The following is a 21,537-nucleotide window of genomic DNA, read 5'->3' as shown; positions in this document are numbered from 1 at the left end:
CCACAAACATAAAATGCAAAACTCTACAAATCTCTAGCAAAAGCAAACACTGCATTCAAAACTGTTTTATCTCTTTCCAAAATGTTTTTTTTGCATCAAAATGACAGACACACACATCATATAAATAGATCTGTCTACCAACCAACTTGATGTGCTCAACACAAAACACTACTATGAATATCCCAGCAGTAGGTTTATGCCTTTTGCATTGTCAGTGTTACACTGTAGCCAGTTGTCAAAGATTGTCACAGTAATTTATACCTACTCAAATATATATAAACAAACACACACAAATGCAATACACTAACAAAAAGATTGTCATTTATTTCCAAAATTGAGTATTTGTGAACACTTGTGTTTTGTATGTAACACTTTCCATACCCAACAGGAGAAAACCAGGAAAAACTTTCAGTAAGATGAAGGGTTTTCTGTACAAAATAAAAAATGAAAGTGCCTCATTCTTTCAAAACTCTAAACACAAAAAGACAAAAACACATGCAAAATGTAAGAAAAAAGAAATTAGGCTGCATCCCACCTCCTATTTTGGTCTGGCCACAGCACAGAAGAGGCATGCGTGTGAGGGGATGGCGGTCATACACCTTCCATCACCCTGCCGAAAAAAACTCTTCAATTGGGTTTAGGAATGGGAAATATTGTGGGAGATATAGAACAATAAATTGTGGAGGTCGATGAACCAGTTGCGGATCAGAGCAGTCTCGTGGAAACTCACGTTCTCACAGATGACAACATACCTGGGCTGCTCTGGTCCAACCCTCTGCTTGGCTGCAATGAGGACGCTATGGAGTGTGTCCAGGAATGCAATGAGAAGGGCGGTGTTGTAGGGACCAAGGCTGGCATGGTGATGGAGGACACCTTACTGGCTAACGGCTGCGCACATGGTGATATTCCCTCCACGCTGTCCAGGGACATTCACAATGGCACGGTGGCCAATAATGTTCCGTCCCCGTCCCCTTCTTTTGGCTAGGTTGAAGCCAGCCTCATCAATGTAAATATAAATGTGTTGAATTGCAGTGGCATCCAGCTCCAAGACTCTCTGAAACAATATGTGAAATAGACACATTAGGCACAATACACTTGATTACAGTACTGTAATGTGTCTATACAGTGCTGATATGATAGTAAATTCACAATATAGTACTTACTTGTACATATTCATAGTGCTGTTCTTTAACCCTGAGTTTCGCTCAAATGGCACCCTGTAGACCTGTTTCATCTAGATTCAGTTGCACTGTAATACACGGTCCAATGTAGACAAGCCCACCTGGTGAATATTATTGAATATTGTGTTGTCTGCAATGAAGTGGTTCTGGATTTCTCGTAGTCTAATGGTATTGTTTGCCACCACCCTGTTCACAATAGCGGTCTCCTGTTCTGGTGTGAACAGCCTGTGTCTTCCACCATGGCCTGGCCGTCTCTCAGTTCTGCAGAAGATCCACAAATATGATATGATTGGTTACAGTAAGCTAAAACAATCTATTTTCTTTCAATATGAAATTACATTACTGTAACATTGGCCAACAATCACTGAGTAACATAGGCCTACTGATATGTCGAACTGCAGTATACTACAGTATACATTCATAAAGAGCACAGTGTAGATGGTAGGTAACTTACAGGTTCTCATTTCTGAATGTGGCCTTTTCTAGTGCTAAAGCTCTGATTTCTAAGTGAACAATTCAGCAACTAGTGTGTACACCTAAGTGGAGTGGGTGTTGCCAATTGGTGTGTAGAGCTTGGCATTGTGATTGGCATTGCTTTCCAAAGGGACTACAGAGATTTTAATTTTGAATGTGTGCAGTGTTTTGGAAAAAGTGTGATACCGAATTGGAAACTGAGTGTAAAGCAGGAATTGTGCTTGCAATTTTGCAGACTTGGTTTAGGGATTTGGTACATGAGTTTCAGGTTTCAGTGACTGCGTTTCAAGTTCCAATTTTAGTGTGTAAACAATTGTGAAAAACTGTAAAGCCGACCTCATCAACGTAGACAAAATCATGATGCTCTGCAGCAGCATCTAGTTCCATAACTCTCTGAAACAGACAAGACAAAACATTATTGTATGACAGTATGAATAGACATAGAGCAGTCAATATACACTCACCTAAAGGATTATTAGGAACACCATACTAATACTGTGTTTGACCCCCTTTCGCCTTCAGAACTGCCTTAATTCTACATGGCATTGATTCAACAAGGTGCTGAAAGCATTCTTTAGAAATGTTGGCCCATATTGATAGGATAGCATCTTGCAGTTGATGGAGATTTGTGGGATGCACATCCAGGGCACGAAGCTCCCGTTCCACCACATCCCAAAGATGCTCTATTGGGTTGAGATCTGGTGACTGTGGGGGCCAGTTTAGTACAGTGAACTCATTGTCATGTTCAAGAAACCAATTTGAAATGATTCGACCTTTGTGACATGGTGCATTATCCTGCTGGAAGTAGCCATCAGAGGATGGGTACATGGTGGTCATAAAGGGATGGACATGGTCAGAAACAATGCTCAGGTAGGCCGTGGCATTTAAACGATGCCCAATTGGCACTAAGGGGCCTAAAGTGTCCCAAGAAAACATCCCCCACACCATTACACCACCACCACCAGCCTGCACAGTGGTAACAAGGCATGATGGATCCATGTTCTCATTCTGTTTACGCCAAATTCTGACTCTACCATCTGAATGTCTCAACAGAAATCGAGACTCATCAGACCAGGCAACATTTTTCCAGTCTTCAACTGTCCAATTGTGGTGAGCTTGTGCAAATTGTAGCCTCTTTTTCCTATTTGTAGTGGAGATGAGTGGTACCCGGTGGGGTCTTCTGCTGTTGTAGCCCATCCGCCTCAAGGTTGTACGTGTTGTGGCTTCACAAATGCTTTGCTGCATACCTCGGTTGTAACGAGTGGTTATTTCAGTCAAAGTTGCTCTTCTATCAGCTTGAATCAGTCGGCCCATTCTCCTCTGACCTCTAGCATCAACAAGGCATTTTCGCCCACAGGACTGCCGCATACTGGATGTTTTTCCCTTTTCACACCATTCTTTGTAAACCCTAGAAATGGTTGTGCGTGAAAATCCCAGTAACTGAGCAGATTGTGAAATACTCAGACCGGCCCGTCTGGCACCAACAACCATGCCACGCTCAAAATTGCTTAAATCACCTTTCTTTCCCATTCAGACATTCAGTTTGGAGTTCAGGAGATTGTCTTGACCAGGACCACACCCCTAAATGCATTGAAGCAACTGCCATGTGATTGGTTGGGTAGATAATTGCATTAATGAGAAATTGAACAGGTGTTCCTAATAATCCTTTAGGTGAGTGTATAGCACAATACACTGGAATACAGTACCAATGACAGGATAGTATAGCTTACTTGTACGTGTTCATAGCGCAGTTGTTTCACTCTCTCAGAATTTCACTCAAATTGTACTCTGCAGAGCTGCTTCATACGAACATGATGGCCTTTCAGGAGACGGCCAAGTGTGGATAAACTCAACCTATTTATGTTACTGAATGTTGTGTTGTCAGTAATGATGTGGTGTTGCAGTTGTCGTAAACGTATGCTGTTGTTTGCTATGACCATATCCACTATGTGTTGTTACTGTGAAACTGTGAACAGCCAATTTCTTCCTCCATTGAAGGAATTCTGCAAAAACATGAGGCCAACCTCTTGGGGGAGAGAGGGAGACAACCTGAAGCCTATTTATAGTGCTCAAGGTCTGATTTCTAAGTGAAGAAATTAGCTGTAAGTGTTTTCACACTGAGAACTGGGTATAGGTAATCGGTAAATGAGTGTGGCATTTTAAATGGCAGTGTTTTCCAAACAAAACACAAGAGCTGTTAGTTTTGAATGATGTGTCTAATGTAGAGAACTGTGTTTAATGTTTTGCAAAAAGTGTGTTTTAGTATTGCGAACTTAGTATAAAGCAGATCATGTGCTTGCAGTTTTGCAGACTTGGTCTGAAGATTAGGTACATGAGTTAATGGTTTCACTGAGTGTGCCTCAAATACCACTTTTAGTGTGTAAGCGATTGTAAAAAAACTAATCTCTAATTGATCCTCATGCAATCCTGACTTTTCCATTTTATTTAATATAAATTCTCCATTTACTTCTTTCTTTTGCTTTCAATGTGTGCAATAGGTTGTGTATATAACACACATCTATTCAGTGTCAGGACAGCAAGCTTTAAAGCAACAACATGTATAAACTGTGAGAGGGTCTGTTTGAATACATTTGCAAGGCACTACTTTGCATTAGTCCCTCATTGTGTGCAGTCCTGTTGCGTGTTGGTTTTATGAATACTGTTTCAAATATGATCTGCGACTCTGTGCCCTCACTGCATCTCCTTGTCAATTTGAGTTGCTTTCCCCCCTACAGCAGCAATAACAGTAGTTGGATAGTAATCATGTGGATGAACATAATTTTCTTTTAACTAGAGATTATTTTACTGATATGAGAGCTCTATTACTGGATGGAGCGGTGAGTGAGTTTTTGCAACTTGACAAACCATAATAGATCTGAAAATCCTGATTTAATGAACAAACTTTGTTAGAGTATAAAAATTGTGACACCATTGCCAAGGATTGGTTTTCATGAAAAGTGTATTTGTTTATTCAACCAGTCATGATTAGGCAGCGTGTTAGAGTTAGTTCAATCCTTCACTGACTGACTTACTGACACACTTAACTGAATGACTGCCTCTATGGTCATTCATTTGATCACTTTGTCAGATCTGGGTATGTTCCTCTCTCTCTTCCTAATTCAAATTTGGATCCAAAATTAGCTTTATTTTAAGTTTTACACAGGTATCGCCAAAGCATTTACAGATATAGTAAAGTGTCACAGAAACATTGCACAAGACCAGTGTTTTGTTTTATCCAAAATAATTACTTTATTACAAATATTACAGGGCTTTGGCTTTTGAGTCACAAACATTTACAAAAAAATACAATTTAAAAAAAAAGGATATATAAAAGTCTAGTTATGCTCCGAGCCAGGCGGGCCAAGGACACAGGGAAGGAGGGAGAAAATGATGGGTGGAGAGAAAAAGAAGCAATGCAAGGGAAATGAGAAGGGAAACGAGTATGGCGTGAGTTCACAGTCACAATTAGCGAGCACAGAAATACAACTTGTATACAAAACTACACTTACGGTTTTCATTTTACGCTTACAGTTCTCGTTCAATCTCGTTTGCACATGCGCACTTCTCTACACGCTCGCAATTCTTTTCGACTGTTTTCTCGCGGACTCAAAAACAGCGCGTAGAGCAGGCATCCTAGATGATCATCGCACTATCGATCTCCATCCTCATCACACATGGCTGTTCAGCCCGAGCCAGACGTAGCTGCGTTTGACTGTACTTGAAAATATAACCATTTATATTCAAACTTTATCATTAACTAGACTGGCACCACCCAGGCTGATTATTATTATTATTATTATTATTATTATTATTATTATTATTATTATTATATGAGGTTATTGCACTTAAGTGAAGCACTTCGATCCCAGATCACAGTCAATATCAACTTCACGTCAGTCTTGTCATTTATTAAATCTGGATATCAATGGTTAAGTTTTAAGTACAGTAAACCACATTAAGCACAATGCAGCGTGGCTACAATACAACAGGGCTTAGAAAAGACAAGACAGATATGCTTTTAATGTCAATTTAAACATCCAATATTTTGTGTAACAGTTCGGGAAGTGTCTGTCTTGTCATTTATAGATGGGATGTAAACGGTTGTGTTTTAATACAGTAAGTCACATTGAGTGTTTTCTACATTAAGCGATATTCACCTTAAGTGAATTAATATACGCAGAGCATAACGTCATAATCATATTGTTTATGTTAGTAAAAACATATTCATCCTTTATTCATAGTAGGACGTGACTAACTGTAAACGTACAAACTTAGCCAAGTTTAAAGCGCATTAAGCCACAAAGACACTAAGCCATTTAGACTGTCCCTCTGCTGCCGTGAGGTCAGCCATGTGTGATGAGGATGGAGATCGATAGTGCGATGATCATCTAGGATGCCTGCTCTACGCGCTGTTTTTGAGTCCGCGAGAAAACAGTCGAAAAGAATTGCGAGCGTGTAGAGAAGTGCGCATGTGCAAACGAGATTGAACGAGAACTGTAAGCGTAAAATGAAAACCGTAAGTGTAGTTTTGTATACAAGTTGTATTTCTGTGCTCGCTAATTGTGACTGTGAACTCACGCCATAAACGAGAGAGACTGAACGAAAGAGCAGGGACGTGCAGGGGAGGGTGGGGAGAGAGGGAGGATGGGAAGGAGTGAGAGAGGAATGGAGAGGGAGAAGGAGGGAGAGAATCTGTGATCTGGGAGACACTGAAACAGCTGCACTTCCTGCTGTCCCGCCCTAAATACAAAAACATCAGGGACACCTACTTCCCACAATTTACAAACCAAATCCCTAAATTCAGTCGCCTCATCCATACCTGCAAACTCCTCATCCTGCTGGGAGAGGAGGAGCGCACTGCGACCAGAGCAGCCCAGTACGGGTCCCCCTGCCACAGCCTGAGGGACAGTGTGCGACACCAGCCTGAGGTGCAGAGAGACGCACACACACAGACACTGAGAAGGAGAGGGGAGAGACTGGGGCTGGTCTCTCTCTCCCTCTCCCCCTCTTTCTCTCTCAGTTGTAGGAGTCGTAGTCGCTGTTCCTGGCGGAGGAGGACTCTCGAGTGGAGTTCACAGTCATTCTCTCTAGTCCTGAGAGAGAGACAGAGAGAAAGAGAATTAGTACAGTACAGACACACTGACTGACTGAGTGATGGACTGATACACCACAGTACAGTGTCTTACCTGGAAAGGAGAGCCTCTGTTTGTTGTCAGCGTTGGCCTGTGCACTCTGTGCTCTGTAGAACGACACTGAGACACACAGACACAGGACACTGAGGGTTAATACTGACTGCCTGACTGGGCACTGGGACTACAACATCACTGCACAGAGAGAGGGATAGATAGAGAGAGGGGTGGGCAAATAATTCCTTACCACTCTGGCTTTGCGTGGGCCCAATCCACTGTCTCTCTCTCCGGTCCGACACTGCAATAATATGAGTTTTAAATATAATAGTACAGACAGAGAGAGCTCCCCCTCACACTTCACAGGCACACAGGTTACTGTGATAACTAAAGACAAAATGAATCTTAAAAATAAATACATAACAGTAGTAATAGTCGTAATGATAGTAATAATTTCAGTGTTACTCTGTGACTGACTGTCTGTGTGTATCAGTATGAGAGTGTGGCAGTGTCCAGCAGGGGGCGGTGGCATACTTCTCTTGCGGATGTTCTGGTAGGTCCGTGGGCCGAACTTCACCATGACCAGCACCAGCAGAACCAGAGACAGCAGAACTGTGATCACCTGCAGAGACACCAAGGCCCTGGTACTGGGGACGGGGTGACCTGGAAAGAGAGTGAGAGAGAGAGAGAGAGAGAGAGAGAGAGAGAGAGAGAGAGATTCAGGTGAGCTTCTGACTAATGTCACCAAAGATCTTCTCAGAATGATGAACTGTGTGAACACTTGGCTCAATTGGTTTGCTTCTGCGCAGAATGATCCACAGCGTGTGACTGTGTCAGTTATGTACAAGACCTACCTGCGCTCTATAGTTTAGCAATTCAGTATACTCTTCGCAGACTGCTTTATAGCTGCTGCTGATTTTATTTATTTATTTATTTATTTTGTTAGTTTTCATTAAATTATAGGTAAATGGATTCAATACAAAAATATTTACAAGAAGGAAAGGGAGAGTGGGTTTATTTATGTAAATGTAGTGGACGTTTATTTCTGGCTTCATTCTGCAGTCAGCACTTTTTATACACTGTTAATTTAACGGTTTACTCCTGCATTTCCATGATGTCTTTAAATAGGGACGATTCTATTTAAGTTTACAGTTTAAGAGAAAGTGCCTCCTCATTTAATTGTCATTTGCTTGTCAGATTTAATATTTTTAGTAATTTAAAAAAATATATAAATATATATTTTTCTTGGTCAAAATTGATTGTCTGGAACCATCCTCCCCACTTTAACATGGAGTTTATGGGAAAATTTGTCTCACTTAAAGTCACCGGACTCGGAACCAATTACAACATAACTTCGAGGGATGACTGTTATTGGCAATTATCTCTCTCTGCCCACCTCCCCACTGAGTAGCTGATGTGTGGTGAGGGACTGGCGCACTATGGGTGTTGCTGTACCCTTGAGCAAGGTACTTCACTTAGATTGCTCCAGTAAAATGCCCAGCTGTATAAATGGGTACAAATGTAAGTCGCCCTGGATAAGAGCGTCTGCTAAATGACAAATAATGTAATGTAATGTAATGTAATGTAATGTTGCATCATCCAGGTGGGTGCTGGACATTGGTGGTAGTGGAGGTGGGACCCCGTAACACATAAAGCACTTTGGGTGTCTAGATAAAGTGCTATAGAAGTGAGTGTAATGATTAGTAGTTGTAGTAGTAGTACAGTACTCTAGTTACTGGGACATACAATTCTTCAACACCATGATTTCTATGACTCGTTAGCACTCTCTCAGACTTAGCTACCATGTGCTGACACACTCTTGCCCTCACCTCGCCTTGTCTTACCTGTGCAGGTGATGCTGGGGGACATGCACCTGATTTGGTCCTGCAGGTAGTGCTGACACTTAGAGAGGGACACCGACTTATTGACACAGACCACCCCCATCACTTCCTGCTTCTCCTCGGCCCCCCCCTCATCCTCCTCCTTCAGCTTTTTGCAGTCCAGGGCATGGCAGGCATTGGTCCAGTCTTCTGACCATTGATCTCCCCGACACACTGGTTTCCACGTGTCATTGTGGAAGACGTGGACGCGGCCCTGGCAGTGACTGGCACCTCCCCGGAGAGAGAGTGAGAGACTGTGGGGAGAGTCTGTGGAGAGAGGGAGGCAGAAAGAGAATGTTTTATGGTGTTGTGTAGTATAGAAACATATAGGAGAGCCTGATAAGACCATTGGACTGTGAGACACAGAGAGAGAGAGACAGCACACTGACTATCAGCACAGATGCACTGATACATAGATACAGACTGTCACAGACACACGATAGACAGACATAGACACACACTTACAGGCAAAACAGGCAACACAGAGAAACACAGCCCTATATACACAATACACCACACACAGACACACACACACTCACTCTTGCAGATCACTCTGGCTGGGGGACACTTTTCACTCTCCAGGAAGTGCTGACACTGGAAGAGGCTCATGTTGTGTTTGTTACAGAACACGCCCCACGATTGGATGCTCTTAGCCAGGGGAGGGTTATGATTGGCCGAATCGTTGCCGCAGCCCACCTCCCCGCAGATTTGATTGGCGAGCTGGGCTGTCCACCGGGAGTTCCTGCAGAGCGGGACCCATTTGGATTGGCTGTAGACTTCAACAGAACCAGAACATGGCAACGGCGGGGTTAGAGGAGAAAGACGAACTGGGAGACGAGATTTCAGCTCTGTGTGAGAGAGAGAGAGAGAGAGAGAGAGAGAGGGTTAATACAGTACAGACACACTGACTGGACACTACAGTACATTAACACTGCACTGAGAGAGAGAGGGTTAATACAGTACAGACACACTGACTGACTGGACACTACAGTACATTAACACTGCACTGAGAGAGAGAGGGTTAATACAGTACAGACACACTGACTGACTGGACACTACAGTACATTAACACTGCACTGAGAGAGAGAGGGTTAATACAGTACAGACACACTGACTGACTGGACACTACAGTACATTAACACTGCACTGAGAGAGAGAGGGTTAATACAGTACAGACACACTGACTCACTGGACACTACAGTACATTAACACTGCACTGAGAGAGAGGGTTAATACAGTACAGACACACTGACTGACTGGACACTACAGTACATTAACACTGCACTGAGAGAGAGAGGGTTAATACAGTACAGACACACTGACTGACTGGACACTACAGTACATTAACACTGCACTGAGAGAGAGAGGGTTAATACAGTACAGACACACTGACTGACTGGACACTACAGTACATTAACACTGCACTGAGAGAGAGGGTTAATACAGTACAGACACACTGACTGACTGGACACTACAGTACATTAACACTGCACTGAGAGAGAGGGTTAATACAGTACAGACACACTGACTGACTGGACACTACAGTACATTAACACTGCACTGAGAGAGAGAGGGTTAATACAGTACAGATAAATAAAGCAAAACACAGTCGTCAGGTGCAAAGACAACACACACAACTAAACACAGAAAGGCACTCAAACACACAACCTCACACACAGACACACATACATCCTCTCACACTCACACACAGACATAGACATGACACACACACACAAAGGCCTACCTACCTGCACACTGTATCTCTGTCACCATGTCACACTTCTCCTTCACCACCGAGCCCAGCTTGAACCCCCAGCCCTCTGTTCCCGGCTTGCTTGGCGTGTCTCTCCCCTTCTTCGGCACCAGCTCCAGCAAGGCCCCACAGCCCAGACTCTCGCACAATTTTGACCCATTTGACTCATGCAGGTGTTGCCAGCATAGCGGCAGAGTGGCAGAGCAGTTCTGGGAGGAAGACTGGCACTGGAAGAGATGCAGCACCCCTGCGCAGTGACTGCGACTGCTCTGGACACTGAACACTCGCAGGAGGGGAGAGGGTGGAGTGGAGGGGACGGCGGATGCAGTGGAGTTGTTTTTGTTGCCTGTAAAAACTGGGGGAGGGAGGGAGAGAAGGAGATGGGGATGAGAGTGGCGAGGTAGAAGAGGGGGAATGAGAAGGAGAGAGAATGAGGGAGGGGGGTGAAGGAAGAGTAAATGACTAGTGAGTGATTTTAAGTTATGAGAGAGAAAGAGAGAGAGAGAGAGGGAGACAAAAACACTCCACCTCCCACCCCCCCACACACCCCCACACACCCCCACTCTGTATTCTAATATAATCCAAGGAGAAATAGCTCCCCCAATGGCACAACTGAGGAACTGCAGCTCAATGTAATGTGATGATAGTTGCAGTAGTTTCTCACCTTCTGCTTTGAAACCTGAAACATAAAGAGCACAGGGTCACGAACATTCGAGGACAGACAGAGACACAGGCAGATACAGGAATGGACAGACACAAATGGATCTATGAATGCACAGACAGATGCAGAGACAGACAAATATCTGAACATACAGACAATGTACAGGCACAATGACAGACAGATATAAGAAAATATTCAAACAGACAGACAGGGACGTGTGACGACGGCCAGATGTCTTAATGACTGATAAAAGAGACAGACAGATACGTAAGAGACAGACAGACAGGTATGTAATGTACGAGTCTCAGGGTCACTCACCCACACCCAGCAGAATAAGAAACACTGACAGAGAGACCCACATCACTGAGAAGGAGAGAGAGAGAGAGAGAGAGAGTTAAAGGGGAACATGCAAGTTTTAACACTTGCTTTTATGATCAAATTGAAATGGAAACGTGCCATACATCTTACTTATACACCATATAAACACGTAAGGATGCATGAAACCATAATTTGAGGAATACTGCATGTTCCCTTTTACACAATACAGTACGGACACACTGGCTGACTAACGGACGGTTAAAGTATTTGCAGAATCTTTCCTCTGAATGATTCACACAGGAAATTCAAACAAGTAACCTGTAAAACTTCCTGTGTCACCTTCGTAATTGTGTACATGGGTGAGAGAGAGAGTAAATCAGTGTCTCAGTCAGTCAGTCAGTGAGGGAGTTTCACTGAATCCGACTGATCTTACTCTGCCTACTCTGTCTCTTTTCCAGACACGGGTCTCTGTTTGACGGTTTAAACCCAGAGCAGAAAAAATATGTTTTTGTCTCTTATCCTCCCACTGTGGAATCGGCTGTGAAAAATCCACTCCTCTCACGCTACGGCTGCCGTACCAGGCATGTGAGCCACGCAATACTGTACACACACATGAGCTTACATACACTGTACACACACTTACATACTTTAGTCACCCACGCACTGACTCTCATTCATATACACACATTCATACAGACACACACACTCTCACACACATGCACTCACATCAACAAGCAAACTCACACATACTTACACACACACTCACAGACACGCACATTCACACACATACTTACACACACAAACACACACAGAGTCAGGGCCCTGTAAGGAGGACAGAAGCAGCTCTCTCTGGGATCTCTGCAGATCTCCCCAGCACTCCAGTGAGCGGCCAGGGGGCACTGCAGAGTTGTTTCCCTACAGCACAGTGCTGGTCATATCAACATATCAACACAAGACCACAAACCCTCATCGCCCAGAGGTACAGTGGCAGGGATGTGAAACTATCCTGTAGCAACAGTAGAATAGTGCTGTTACAATAGGGGGCTGTAGTAACAGTACAGTAGAATAGTGCTGTTACAATAGGGGACTGTAGTAACAGTACAGTAGAATAGTGCTGTTACAATAGGGGTCTGTAGTAACAGTGCAGTAGAATAGTGCTGTTACAATAGGGGACTGTAGTAACAGTACAGTAGAATAGTGCTGTTACAATAGGGGTCTGTAGTAACAGTGCAGTAGAATAGTGCTGGTACAATAGGGTCTGTAGTAACAGTGCAGTAGAATAGTGCTGTTACAATAGGGGGCTGTAGTAACAGTGCAGTAGAATAGTGCTGTTACAATAGGGGGCTGTAGTATTTTTTTATAGTGACAATTTTACTTTTGGTCCATTGTCTTTTATTATGATTATGATTATTTGTCAAAGGTGACAACCATGAGGTGACTAGGTGGTTATCTGCGTCACCACAATTTGTTGGCAGCAAAAACAAATGGTAAAGTATAATGTAGCGTTAAGGGGGGGTGTATTTTGATAGAGCATTGTAGCATTCTAGATCTGAAGAAGACCTCTCCCCCGAAGTTTAAAGATTTCCTGAGCTCATCGGCACATTAACTGTTCTATATCAAAGTGGCGGTCTTGGGAGGATGGCACCGAGAATGGGCCAAATGGCTTGGAATCCCTGCTGTGAAAATGTCAGGGGAATAGGGCCTGGAGGTCATAAAACTCTTTGAAGTGGACGAGAGCCGAAATCCCGTAACAGAGCTACGAACCCAGGCCAACCGGTATTTCCAAAAGATGGCATGGATTGACATCAGTCATAAATCAAGCCCCCCTCCAATAGGACACTGGGGGCTGAAACCGAAATCCAATCTCAAGAACTCAGGAACCAATCGTCTATTGATCTGACAGGCGTATAAAGGGTAGCGCATGGCATCTCTCTCTCTCTCTCTCTCACGTGAACCAGTAACTCGCTGCCACAGCTCAACCTGTAGCTCTGTTGCCAGAACCGGAACCAGATACCAACCAAGTCTTTGCCAGCAACAGAAGAGTTAAACTGGGAGAAGGAGATTGAGCCGTACGAAGAATTCTTTTAAAGGACTTTATTAAATAAAGAACTTTACAGACTGCGCTGCCCGCCTGTGCCCACCTGATCAGTGGAGTTTTACAGCTGGACAATTGACTAAGTCGACTGCAATACAAAAGTGTTCAGTCATTTAAACAGCTATTGAGTCATAAGAAACTTGACCCTTGGAAATGAACAGGGCCCTGCTTTCCTCAAAGACTTTGTCTTCAAGTAACTACTGTGGAAAATCCTGCTTGCAAAGAAGATTTTGTGCACAACCTTGGAGCCTTCAAACCAGTGGAAAATCTGTTTGGAAAAGACTCTATTTTCGCGAAACCCCAACTTCCAGGTGCATCGACTGAGTGGAAGTTCTTGGACAAAGCCGAACCGGACTGCCTTTGTTCCAAACCACACGGACCTCGTGCCGTGTGCTGTTATCTGAGCCCGAAGACAGAGAGGCCTCTCTGCGACGAAGTTCAGATAAGTTTAACAGTTTGGAGTTCATGATTCATGACATTTGAGAAATCAATTAGAAATGTTAATCTGTGATTCATAACTCTAGAATATGTAATATCATTTAGTTTTCTTAAATATAAATGTGTGTTGCATTAAACTGTTTTGTTTGACAATTTTAGAAATAAAATCTGTCAACGCCGAGAAATATCTTCTCATTCCTGTTTAACTGTTTAGTCTGAAATTGACACAAGTTAATAGACATTAGATTATTGGTGGCCCTGCCTATCCTTAATCATTGAACAGTAATCAATTAGGGAGAATTGTTTGTAATTTTGTGTAACGTTTTGTGTGTCATCAGATGCCATTCCATGGTCTTTGATTTGGTCACGGAAGTGATTTGTCTTTGATTTGTTGATCTTGAGTGAATTTTAATTAGTTTTTCCCTTTTTGTATATCTAGTGTAGTGCTACATTTTATCTTTGTTTTTAATAAATTTGAGAATTTATATCTTTGGAATTGGTGTCTGCGTCCAATTATTGCAGAAATTGAGTTCTACAAGATTCTAGGATTCTTGATAAGGTGATACTTAAATTCACTTCTTTAACTGAAATGTATAAGTGTACCTTACGTTACAATAACATATAATTATTTCAGAGACTTGGCAACTCTGTAGCGTAAACTGCAGTTACAGCATGGTCAGGGCGACACAACCTACCCTTTCACAGGCCCTGCAGGCAGCTCACATTCACAAACAACACTATGTCAGAGTGTGCAGATGGACTGCGTTTTAGTGTTGTGTATTGTATTTTCTTTGTAGAAATAATAATAATAATAATAATAATAATAATAATAATAATAATAATAATGAAAATCATCATTATCATCATATTATCTATAATTTGAAAAATTAATCTATGGGTATCTGAACCCCCTGATTGGAATCCACACTGATAAAGGGATTCATATCGATAGCTTACCAATGGATGGGTCAGTAATAATGTGTAGGTGAACTAGATGCTACCTCTGTAGGTCAAATGACCATGCATCTCTAGGCAATCTGGATACATGAACAGGGAAATTAATAGTAGTTAATATTACTAGGAGTTACTGATACACTACACTACAAATTAATGCTAATATTAATTCAAATTTCTATGCTGATACAACTGTCATCATGTGATGACCAATCACTCACTTATGCTGCTCTGCTTAGCCGGTTTGGAAATGCACAGGTCAGCATCGCAGATATCATTTTGTCCAGCACTCAAACATTATTCCTGCATCTCTGGTTGCTCCAAATTATTACTTTTTGCTATGTATTCTGCCATTTCATTTTCTTTCCCTATATGTGTTGTAGAACTTTATTATTACATTTAAAATTCCTCCAACTGTTTTTAAGAGGTCAGTCTAGGGGTGCTGGGGGCGTGTGCTCTGTGTCTCCTGGGCTGTGTTTGAACGGGAGCTCTCGGTCAATCACTTGATCCATGAAACGATCTTCTCAGGTGGGCAAATTGAAGAAGAATGCAATTTACAATAACAGTCACTGTGAGAATTTATGAAGTTAAAGAATGATCTGATTGCATGTGTTGTGCTTTTAATTCAACGGCTGATTGATGGCCTGCGGGCCTTGCTTGTATTTTAAATGCAACCGTTTGTGAATGTCTGTATCCTGTTGGAGATATGTAGCAAATCAAAATGTGGATCTGTTTCTGAGTGAGAAAGCCAGTTTGTGTATGTGCTGTGGGTACAATTTGATTTTGACCTTTGCGCATGTGTCTTTTTTATCTTCTATTTATGATTTCCACAGTAAATGTTGTTGTCTGACAGCTTAAAATATGGTGATTTACTGCAGGTACTCCCAACACAGAGAGACGCGTCCAATCCATCACTAGAGCAGTTAAGGAGCTATCAGAGCTGGACTGGGATGCGAACCAGATAACTGCACATACACATACATACTCACATACTCACACACACAGTAACACACAGACGCAAAAAGTTTCTATGCTGTTTCTAAATATCAACAGCCCTTTCAGGACCATTCCACACACATGAACTAGTAGTCTGATCAGTCTTTCATTAATTGTTTTCAACAAAAGGGACACAACAGTCTCCAGTGGTTGGATACATCCCCCATACAAATATGCTGTGGTGTATTAAGTTAAAAGTGGTTAATTATACTGTAAAAGAGCCCCTATAGATCTTATACCATGGTGTACTGTGGTAACAGTCATATATTACCATGGTGTACTATGGTGTATCATAATACTTACATTATTACACTACAGATGCCTGTATTGTCCTAGGCTATAATGGTTATACACACAGCACAGCACACACCTAACAAGGCACACGATAACACTACACTTTATATGTCCTGCTAGTTAATGAGCAAATGTAGTACCACAAAAGTCATCCTCCGCTCTATCGTGTACTTGATTTTAGTTTACTTTGAGCTGGACAACACCAAAACACAAAACGCAAAGTACAAACCTATAATCTATCAAGGTTTACATATTTTTCATTAGAAGCCACTTTCTATGATTTATAAATCAAAACCAATGGGGTCCTTGCTTACTCCTTTGGGCTTGCATTGTGTATTGTATTTATTTTTGTACATATTAGAACATGTGATGTGTTGTGTAAAATCTGTATATTTAATTTTGCCTGGGATAAGAACATCAACTAAATAAAGAAATAAATAAAAATTATGATGATGATTTTATTACTACTACTACTACTACTACTACTACTAATAATAATAATAATAATAATAATAATTGTGATTTTAATTAATTTAATATTTGTCAAGATGCTACAAAAGTGTGTACTCAAACTCACACAGCTGGGCTTTGGAGCAAATGCAACCCAGGGTTGAATCCATCCATCCATCCATCAATTTTCAATAATGGTTTTAGTCAATATAAAATAAAAAATAAAGAAATGCAAGTGTTCAGCATCAGCATCAGCTTCAGCCTGTGTTTTAATGCAGTTTTTGTGACGAACTGTGAAAGCAAATAGTACATGGGGTCTCACTTGTATGACAGGCTGGGAGGCCCTGATCTGGGCCCAGACTGACACCTACACAACAATCGCAAAAGACAGCCGCACCTAAAACTGCACTTTCATCGAATCGCATAAACCGCTTTCTACTGCTAATCATTTGAGAGGCAGTGGGGAACATTGTGCTCGTGAAGCAAAATATATGTAACTCTCTCTGTGTCATGGCTGCTTGTATGTGACCTGTGATCCATATTGGTTTGAAGTTCAATTGACTGTCGACTGCAGGGAGTAAATCCTTTTTGGTTGATTTCACCGCTGGGTTCTTACCTACCTGTGTTTCTAGAAGGAATATCCATTGCTTTGCTGATACAAATGTGAGCGGCACAGAGAAAAATTAGTGTAGGTTATATGTCTGTGTCTTTTGTAAATATCTGTATACTTGTGCCATGGAAAGGTAATGGGGGAAATTAGAGTTTATACTGATTGTGGCATTTTAATTGATATAAAATTATTATTATTATTATTATTATTATTATTATTATTATTATTATTTTAATTTGTATTATTTTGCATATTGTTGTTTTAATTATTATAATTGTGTATTATTATGATTTTAATAAGTATATTTGACTTTGCTTGTAACACTAAATGTCTTTTATGTTCGCCAGTTTGCTGTCTGAATGAAAACTTTTTTTTTTTTCCGCAAACTGAATGTTTCCAAACACAATTTATTTACTTATTCACTTTAAATGTATTTATTAACTAATTAGGTTAATTAAATATGTTTGAATTTCGGTGCATTTTTTCAAAATACATTTTTTTTTTAATCTACGTTTGTTAATAGCTTTTCTAACACAGCATACGATTTCAATACAGGTGTTGAATCAACTGTGAAAAACCTATTTGGTTGTTATAAACATCTGTATTACCTATAATTTAGTAATAATACAGCAATAATTTTTCTCTGAATCTGTTCTTATCTTGTTTTGTAGATTGATGTATGGCTCCATAGGAATGCGGCACTTTTATCATTACAGTAAATTATTGTGTAAACAATAAATTACTTAATTTATATTAATCTGATGTGTATTATAATGTAATAATAATAATAATAATAATAATAATAATAATAATAATAATAATGATAATAATAATAATAATATAATGGTTACAATATTTGGATTATTATACTAACCCAGTACCATGCATGTCTGTATACAAAACTGCTAACTGACATATATACTGAACTGAAATATATTTAGGCTTCTGATTATTTCTGTGGCCCTTCCCTCCCCGACTCGACAGCTGTCATTAGTGCCACCAATGTCAACCCACGTCTGTGTCTCAATTAAGTCCCACAGATCTGATGACAAATTGTGCCTTCCATGATTAGTAGTTATTTTCCATTAAAAGGGGAGACTTAAAAAGTGCAGTCAGGAGGCAGAGGAGCAACGCAGCTGTTCAGAGTAATTTACTCAGTCAGTCGGTCGCCTACTCCTTCAATTGGAGAGAAACACTTGTGGAGAGATCTTGTCACTTGACTTGTTCTGATAAAACGATTGTTTGTATTCTCAAGTTCTGTTTTTTTTGTTTAAAACAACACAAAAAACCTGAAGAAAAGCCCAATGTCTTTATACATATAATCCAAAAACATATTCTGTACTTTTCATACCGGCCGCTGTTAAACACGGTCATTAGTACGCTTAGACACGGCCCTGAAATTTGGCGTCTCAGTTATATCAGCTGTGAAGGATTAGTCGATTTTGTAATGTTATCTATAGTGTAATGTGATACACAGACCCCAAATGACCACCATACATACTCCATACCATACTCTGTTATTGCTGTACTGTGATTCTTACAATGATGTGTCTCTATACTGATATATATATAATTAATGTTATATAATTTGCAATTATATATATTTCGTACTGTGTACTGATGTTACAATATATAGACTAAAGTCCAGTACTAATCTTTAACTACTACAGTAAATGGTTACATTTATCTGTTTTTAAAGTATTTCGTATGTAAAACATAAAACATTCATGAAGAACATTGCGGTGCTGTCTGCAATATGTCCTGTGGTGAACAGACTGCTGTTAGGTAAGAATGAATTGATTTTGTAATTCAGACTACATTACATTCTGTATTTAATGATACATGTATACACTACAGTGCAATACTAACATACTGTCCAATGTCTTCACATTTTTGATATATCTCAAATATATTTGATTTGCAACTGGCTGATTTGATCCTATGTGACTTATCTATGGCGAATACATCCCACTGACTTCATACAAGAAAAACAAAAACAAAAACAAGACCATTATTATTATGAATATGATTATTATCAGTCTACGAGAACTTGCGTTCAATTATGAATTGTGTACAGTGTGACAGTGCCATGTTACAGAGTAAAAAACATTATAATGTAATATTATTAACATTATATTACATCTAAAACAAAATCCAATACAGTACAGTAGCAGACACTACAGTGCACAGAATAAAGTGCTAGATGTAGCAGGAACCCTAGAACACACACAGAACTCAGAACATGCACTGCGTATCCGAGCCAGACGACATCGAGAGAGAGAGACAGGGTCTGACCCAACACAGCGGCCCTGAGGCTGTTAATGATTCAGTTGAGCCTCTCAGGGCAGGTAATTTAGCTGTTATTGTAAAGTATACACATCTGTCAGTAATAAACCTGGTAAATAGAAATATACACTTAATTTAGCTGTGACCTCTAATGGTAATATGACTGTTAATGTAAACTATACAGTAGTGTAATTAATATAATTGTTAACCTGAATGATATAGGAGTCTCATTATAGCTATATCTTATACATAGTTAATACAGCTGTCAATGTGAACTCTGCTGTTAATATAGCTGTACATATGGACTGTAGAGCAGTGTAGTAAACATGACTCTTAATGTGAGCTGCACAGATATGCCTTCCCCTCAGACCATGGGTAGACACCCATTGAACACTCACAGCAACAGGACTGGTGCCCGCGGCCGAGCAGCTGACACAGCCACTAGTGGAGGATGCTCACTCCCCTTCATTCGCCATGTTCCTCTGTGATTCGTCTAGTTTAATGAATATCTCACTTGTCCTGTCAGTACAGTGTCAAAACACTGATACAGACCCAGACAGACTCACTGTTACACATCCAGGCTGAGCGAAACACTGACACCTCCCCATGCCTGTCGCCACTCAGTTCGGTCAGCTGGGATTTTGACAGTCAGTCTCTCTGGGGTGGGATCAGTGTTTCAGCCACCTGCTGACCACACGCCACTGACACGCCAGCAGAGTTAACACACACTATAAACAGCACTAAACCAATCCCCTATAAACCATGGATTCAGAGGAAGGGTGTGAGTCCTTTTCTCTACACCTGTAGGAGCCAGTTATGAAGTCTGCAGCTGTATAATATCAACCTCAGTAAATACACGCTTAATGGTCAGCCAGCCACTGTAGTATAAGTTGCCATTTGACTGTGGTAAAAAGGATTTTGCATGATATGGCGTGACTCTGAGTACCAGCTAACACTTTAGAAATCAAGTGAGTTTTAATGCGGGACAATGCGGTTCAGAGTTAATCAGCTGCCTTGTGAAAATTATATGACTTACACTAATAAGAGTAATAATAGTAACATTAATACGATAATAATCAAAATGATGATACTGATAATAATGTTAAAAGTGTTCAGCCTTACCGCCAGTCTCTGTGCACCCAGAGAGACGCAGACAGGAGAGGTAGAGTTTGAAAGACTGAAAGAAAAAGAAAAAAAAGCCTGCCTCTATAGGAAATGTGAGGGGTGTTGAAAAGATCTCTCTTTATCTCTCGCTCTCTCTATATGCCGCTCTCTCTCATGCTCTCTCTCTCAGCTTCCTCAGAACAAAGCCCTGACATTTCAAAAGACAGAGAGATGTAGAGAGAGGTGGGGACAGACAGAAAGATGAAGAAAGGAAGAGGGGGAAGGGAGAGAGGGAGGGAGAGAGGGAGAGAGAGAGAGAGAGAGAGAGAGAGAGAGAGAGAGACACAGACAGAGACAGAGATGGAGGCCGAGAGCCTGTGGGCAAAGACGACACCTGTTAAAATATCCTAACTATACAGTGTGAAGATGACCAGGTGTCACTAACTTCATAATTAAGTCACTGTGATGGATGGGCCTCTTCAGTCCTAAGGATCTTGATCGCATATCGACTCATATCGACTATCTTGTTCAGTCAGTTCCTTTCTTTAGTTTTCAACCTTGTCAAGGTCGAAAAATCCCACTTTGCACATGTAGGTTGTTGTCAAAGGTAGCAACAAAAAAACACCAATTTCACTCAGCTCTGGATATTGCTTGAGACCACCGGCCTAGTGGCGTGTTTTCAGTGTGCGGATGGGGTCCAGGCGCAGACATTGTTTTCTTGCATCCACTTCAGTTCCATTATTGACTTGGGATTTTTTTAAAGCAAAAAGATGCATCACACAACCCTTTTATTTCTAAATGTCAAAGCAACAAACACATTTACATGACATTGACACAGGACTTGGAGTATGATATCTTATGACCCAATGGCTTTTGGAGAACTGATAAAGAGTGAAAGAATGGGGCATCTGGGATTA

The 21,537-nt window shown here is 41.0% G+C and overlaps 1 protein-coding gene and 1 long non-coding RNA gene across 2 annotated transcripts; both read right to left on the bottom strand.

Moving 5' to 3' along the window:
* Positions 1-1,169: 1,169 nt before the first annotated feature.
* LOC136764502 (uncharacterized) lies at positions 1,170-6,062 on the bottom strand. The gene is made up of 3 exons (XR_010821209.1): positions 5,165-6,062; positions 1,992-2,048; positions 1,170-1,442 (listed from the first exon to the last, which is right to left on the bottom strand). It is a non-coding gene; the product is annotated as an uncharacterized LOC136764502 (long non-coding RNA).
* A 121-nt stretch (positions 6,063-6,183) lies between these two features.
* cd5 (CD5 molecule) lies at positions 6,184-20,813 on the bottom strand. The gene is made up of 10 exons (XM_066718630.1): positions 20,639-20,813; positions 11,394-11,438; positions 11,079-11,093; positions 10,410-10,769; positions 9,201-9,509; positions 8,626-8,928; positions 7,316-7,444; positions 7,032-7,082; positions 6,842-6,907; positions 6,184-6,748 (listed from the first exon to the last, which is right to left on the bottom strand). Exons 2-10 carry the CDS (start codon positions 11,434-11,436, stop codon positions 6,672-6,674), a joined length of 1,353 nt encoding a protein of 450 aa, XP_066574727.1. The 5' UTR covers positions 11,437-11,438; positions 20,639-20,813; the 3' UTR covers positions 6,184-6,671.
* Positions 20,814-21,537: the final 724 nt, after the last annotated feature.

This window comes from Amia ocellicauda, chromosome 12, assembly GCF_036373705.1.
Source record: "Amia ocellicauda isolate fAmiCal2 chromosome 12, fAmiCal2.hap1, whole genome shotgun sequence".
NCBI classification, from domain to species: Eukaryota; Metazoa; Chordata; class Actinopteri; order Amiiformes; family Amiidae; genus Amia; species Amia ocellicauda.
Note: the sequence above shows the minus strand (reverse complement) of the source record. Positions and strands in the feature narration are given on the sequence as shown.